A 6,000-nucleotide genomic window follows, 5' to 3' on the forward strand; every position below is an offset into this window, starting at 1 on the left:
GTGGCAACAGGGCACGTGGTTTTACTTTGATTTCCTGGGTTATTCCTGGGTCTGCTTTTTGTTTGTTTTGTTTTTGACGCAGGCATGTATGTGTAGCACTGTATTATTCAGCATTATATTATTCCAGTCCAGTTATATTATTCCGTTATACTATTCATTTCAGTGCCCCAAATCTCTTTGTCTGCCAAGTTGGGCAACGAGATCAGAGGAATTGCTGCTGTCATTTTAAATACTTATGACTCTGGAATAAGTATAAGCGTGACTTACCCTTTCCAAAGGGCGGAAGATAATTGGCAAAGTTAAGGCCATTCCAGGGGTCAGAATAATTGGCTGTGGGAAAATGGTGATGAAGAAACGTGTAGTGGGAGGTCTGCAATGAAAGGAGCACAACAAGCATAAATGAAGTGATGCTGGAGAGATTCTGTGTCAACAAAGCAAAAAAAAAATTACACAATAAATCACATCAATTATATGGAGCATACAAAAAACAGGTAGGCAAAATTTTAAGAAATTGAAATATTCAGAGACAGGAAGATAACAATAGTATTTCCAAAGCTGTTAAAATGGAAACTGTGGGTAACCCAGCACTGAAAAATATAGGAAACCAAACAAAAGATAGTAGCAAATAAAGAAAGAGCAATTTTGCATGGCAGCTTTTGTGAGTGTCCTGTCCTGGGCCCAATGGAAAATGAATCCAGTTTAAGAATTCAATCCTGGATTTCAATCTGATCCTCCACTATAGCAACGATGCTATCCATGTTTCCCAGAAAATGTGTTCCAGTCCTTACTGGTGGGTTGCCCTGCCTATGCACCCTTCCCACTAGGACTGGGAAAGATAATGCTAACTGCTTTCCTCTACGTGGGTGGGTTTGGAGAATATGTGTTTTCCCACCACTGGCCTCATCATAGCCCCATCAGCTTTGAACCACTCTCCTGCCCTGTCAGCAATTTGCCCCAGAGGCTCTTTTGCATGGATGCTTTAAGTTGCTTGCCTCTTGGGCAAAAATGAGCTTGAAATGAAGCTGGCTTAAGAAACAGCTCTCCTACTTTGACAATAATGCCAACTAGGTATTTTTGCCTGATGGCAGTCATCACAGCCGCCAATTCCATGCATGTAGATCACATTTTATGAACCTTAACAGGTTTTTCGGCATGTCTGCCAGTGATCCATAAAGGTGGAACACCAGGTTTCCTTTTTGCCTGTCAGGTGAGATAGAAAAAGGGATTTGTCAGAACTCTATCAATTTCACTTGTTTGTTTGCTTGCTTGCTTGCTTGCTTGTTTGCTTGTTTGTTTGTTTGTTTGTTTGTTTGTTTGTTTGTTTAAAAAAGCTTTTCATGATTCAACTTATTAAGGGGGGGAAAAGTTTAAGTGTTCCACCATTGTACCATAGAGGCACGGAGGACAATGACCAGAGAGGAAGGCTTGACGCCATCACTATGCAAGCTACTAGTTGGAGTGGAGCTGAGATGGGTTCTTCCCAGTTTGAACTGAGAAGCAAGCCACAGTGGTGATGTCTGGCGATGTCACCGAACCAGTTCTATTGGTGCCGGTCTGTGGATGCCGCCATCTTTTTTTTTTAATTTTATAAAATATTTTTTAAATCCCCCCCCCTGTTTTTTTCCTTCTGCACATGCACAGAAGTGTCTGGCACAGCACATGCATCACCATCTTGTTTTTGGCATTTGGGGGGGTGATTTCTTTTATATTTTTCGGCACTATGCATGCATGCGCATGCCTATGAGGTATGCCCATATGGCACGGGAGGAAACAAATAAGGAACCCCACCCCTGGCATTCTTCTACACTGAAACAAAGCACAATAGGTAGATCATATGGCCCTACTTGAAGAAAAATCTGCTACGGGGCAAAAATAAAGAAACATGGATAGATATTGCTATGGCAGTAGGATGGGTTAAGTTAAGTGAGTGATTGTGAATTCTTGGCCTCAAGAATCAGTTGATGGAATATCCTCATGCTGTGACATGCAAAATAAGCAGATAAGCTCCAAATTCTTTGTTTTAAAAGGAATAAGATAATAATTCTAGACTTCTAGACTTAACACTCAGGAAAAATCCCATTGACATCTCAAGAAATTACTACATAAAATCAGGTTGGACAAGACTTAAACAATAAGATTGGGACCAAGCAATGTGAAAAATTATCTGGATTTATGCAATGGGCTATCGTACTCCCATTGTTTAACCCTGATTGGTTGAATAATCAACAGTTGCCAGGATATATGCCTTGTATAAAACCAGAGAATATAGTCCATAAACCATAATGTCTAGCAAGGAAGCAACCAAAACCAAGCAAGTCATAATGTGCCTTTGCACAAAAGAGAAACGTAAGTTGATGACACTTAAACTAGCTGCTGAGATTCAAGAGATCAATATTCGATTTCAAAAGTATTTTTCTTGAATATATTTTTGTGTTAGGTGAGGAACAGCCCAAAGAATAACAAATGGTAAAAAGTAGGAAAAACTACAGAATAGCAAAGGAAAGCTGCTTTTACCATTGCATGCTATACCAACCTGAACTTCAGCTTCTGGGGTTTCAGACAAACATTTCTTAATGTTAGATGTTTTGTGAATTCTCTTCCTAGAGACCATCCTTGCCACTTGAGAGTCTCAGCTACTTCAATACCCCAGAAAATATTCTTCTTGGGTTTTCTCCCAGAGGAATCTATAGACGTCTGGGAAGCCCCCTTCAGCGTCTGAAGAAGTAGAAAAATCAAGTTATGGCTTAGCTTATTATCTCATCTGAAGGCTGATAACCATTTTTATTCAACCAATTAACACAAAGAACAATACCCTCCCACTAACGTTTCCCAACAGCTAACCTGGGTTAGTTTAGATGATATGAGTGAAAATGGATTTCAACATAATGGCAATTAGAAATCTTGTTGTTGTTAGTTGCAAAGTATTGTCCAAACCATTGTGGCCCCATGGGCAACATTTCTTCAGGCCTTCCTGTTCTCTACCATCCTCTGGAGTCCATTTAATCTCATGGCTACTGCTTCAGGGACTTAATCCAGCCACTTGATTCTCCGTTGTCCCATTCTTCTTTTGCCCTCAATCTTTCCCAGCATTAGGCTCTTCTCCATTGAGTCCTTTCTTCTCATTAGGTGGCCGAAATATGTGAGTTTCATCTTCAGGATCTGGCCTTCTACAGAGCAGTCAGGGTTGACTCAGCCTTCCATCCTTCTGAGGTGGGTAAAATAAAGTCCCAGTTTGTTGGGGGCAATATGCTGTATGAAGCGGTATATATAAGTCGAAGTTTCCCAGTATTGCTTTTCCTATTCTTTTATTGACTATGAAGTCTACTCCAGGTATTCTTGCCCACAGTAGTATACCTGATGGTCATCTGAATTAAATTCACTCATTCCTGTCCCTTTTAGTTCACTGATTCCCAAGATGTCAATGTTCAGTCTTGCCATCTCTTGTTTGGTCATGTTCAGCTTGCCTTGATTCATGGATCTTACATTCCAAGTTCCTATGGAGAAAAGATCTTTACAGCATCAGACTTTCCTTTCACCATCAGATACATCCACAGCTGAGCGTCCTTTCGGCTTTGGTCCAGCCACTTCACTTTTTCTGATGCTACTAGTACTAGCTCTCTGCTCTTTCCCAGTAACATATTGGACACCTTCTGACCTGAGGGGCTCATCTTCCAGTGTCATATCTTTTTGCCTTTTGTACTGTCCATTTGGTTTTCATGGCAAAGATACTGGAGTAGATTGCCATATCCTTCTGCAGTGGATCATTTTTTGTCAAAGATATCTGCTATGACCTGTCCATCATGGGTAGCCCTGCATGATATAGCTCATAGCTTTGTTGAGCTATGCAAACCCCTTTGCCACAACAAGGCAGTAATCATGAAGGGGATTAGAAATTTAGTACTAATTAAATTAGAAAACTTACACACCTGCTTAGTACCACTGGTACAGAGTTTTTGAATGGAATCTTTTTTGGCTGTATATCCATGCAGATGAGTGAGCATTTCTGCATCTGAGAAAATGAAAAGCAAAATCGAATTATACAAAATCATTGAGCATTATATATGCTAGCCACAAGAGACTATATACTACGGTATATATAACTATAGAAGGCCAAATCCTTAACAGAATCATTAATGTAATTTTACAGTGGCTGAGGGGGTATCTTAGATTGGCTCAGAATTTAGAAATGGAGGCAGACTGGTTTCTCCTTGTAAATGGGTTGTCTTAAATTCAGGACAATGGGTTGTCTTTCTACAGAAGGTAACAATACGATTTTACTGAAAATATGGTCCCGACTGCTTCTTTCCAGAAAATATTTTTTAAAACTACAGAAATGTTTTTAACACCAGACAACAGCAATTGTTTACTTAGAAGTAAAACCTAAGATGTTCAGAACTGTTCAGATTCTATTCACATATTTCTGAATTCAAATATCATAGTCTCAAATAAGCTACAAAAAACAGGAGCTTTTGATCATTTTATAATATAATCTCTCAATTCAACAGTACAAAGTGAAAAAGGCATTTGATCAAGTCATAATATAGCTCCAATTTTAGACCTTTACTTGAAAATAACTCCTATTAAGCTTGGTCAATTTAATGATCCAATTGTTATACACAAAATGTTCAAAGTCAGTATTATTTATTTCCAAATGCTTTCCAATTCATTTCTAAATACTTCCCAAACACCTCATTCCCACCCCGAGTTTACACAAATCAAAAGAGGGAACTACCAGCGGATGTTTTTCTGAAGTTCACCATGACCCTGCCCCTCCTTGGGAGATCCAGAATATTCTGGATCTTCTAGAGGATAAAATATTTTCAAAGGAATTGTCAGCTTTTATTAAGCAGAGCAGAAAGCAAAAAGTTGTTGGTGGGTTAAGGTTATGCAGCGTACCATTAATGCAAAAAGAACACCCCACACTGGCCATTTGATGACACCCCCTATACAAATTGTAACATCTGGAACACAAAGGTTAGGAAAAAATGGATAAACAATGCCTGGTCAAGAACTACTTTGGGAAGGCAGGCTACTCCTCCTCCAGACTGCAGGAATTCAGAGAATGCTTTCCTGCCATCTAGTGTTTCTCCAAGTGTTTGCAACCAGATACTGTATAGTAATTGTAGCCAAAGATATTCCAAGGCCCCATCAATCAGTTTCTATCCATTGGCTGCTACCTTGTGTGTGTGTGTGTGTGTGTGTGTGTGTGTGTGTGTGTGTGTGTGTGTGTGTGTTTGTTTGATTGATTTTTATGCCACCCACTCCCTAGGGACTCACAACAAAAAATAAACATCCAAAATACTAAAAAACCTATAAAAAGTTTTAAAACAATTAAAATAAAAGACACCTGCATGCATGCTCGATGTAATGGATACAATATATGCATGCACATGTATAGGCACAATTAAAATACAGACACCTGCATGCATGCCTTATGTGATGGGTACAGTATATGCATGCACATATTATAGGCATACATATTGTGTTATGAAAAAATAATAGGAGACCCAGCATCGCATCTACCCCACCCCCTTAAACCTTTAGTGGGCGCTGATGATCGTGGGTGCTGGAAGATCCTACCAGGAACTCCACCTTCGCCCAGCTCAGGAAAAGAATGCTTCAGAACAGAAACACAAGATCAAAGAAGCTGAAAAACACGAGACGCCGGCGTTGCTACGGAAACAATACGCGGAAGTAGCTGACGGTTTCCCGGGCAACCAAGAACGGCAGCCGAAGAGGAACAGTTTTCCTCGCCGCCTGCCTGCTTTAACGCGAAAGAGCAAGCGAGAGCGAGTAGCCTTTGGAGGGGAAAGAAAGAGACGCAACCAGACTTCGCGGGGGAAACAGTCTCGGGAATGGGGCGGGCGGGCCCTTAAACCTAAACCTAAAAGAGATGGATGGATGTCTGACCAAATAAGTGGATTTATTGTACTCGATCTTCTTTTCCAAAGCAAGTTCGGTTTGCTCTACCTGATTTCTTCTATTAGTCTGACATTGCTG

General features: G+C 40.2%; 1 protein-coding gene across 4 annotated transcripts in view; it reads right to left on the reverse strand.

Annotated features, from left to right (window-relative positions):
* Positions 1–5,677, reverse strand: part of CFAP65 (cilia and flagella associated protein 65) — a 66,246-nt gene extending 60,569 nt beyond the window's left edge. For 2 of the 4 annotated variants that reach the window (XM_070729132.1, XM_070729108.1), the window contains exons 1-4: positions 3,927–3,969; positions 3,355–3,494; positions 2,534–2,715; positions 268–370 (exon numbers count right to left, since the gene is read on the reverse strand). In XM_070729132.1, the coding sequence (XP_070585233.1) occupies positions 268–370; positions 2,534–2,715; positions 3,355–3,474 (405 nt within the window). In that variant the 5' untranslated portion in view covers positions 3,475–3,494; positions 3,927–3,969. Of the gene's footprint in view, positions 1–267; positions 371–2,533; positions 2,716–3,354; positions 3,495–3,926; positions 4,010–5,538 lie in introns of those variants that run through there. The other 2 variants (XM_070729116.1, XM_070729122.1) reach the window with 2 other exon arrangements.
* Positions 5,678–6,000: the final 323 nt, after the last annotated feature.

Source organism: Erythrolamprus reginae, chromosome 1, assembly GCF_031021105.1.
Source record: "Erythrolamprus reginae isolate rEryReg1 chromosome 1, rEryReg1.hap1, whole genome shotgun sequence".
NCBI lineage: Eukaryota > Metazoa > Chordata > Lepidosauria > Squamata > Dipsadidae > Erythrolamprus > Erythrolamprus reginae.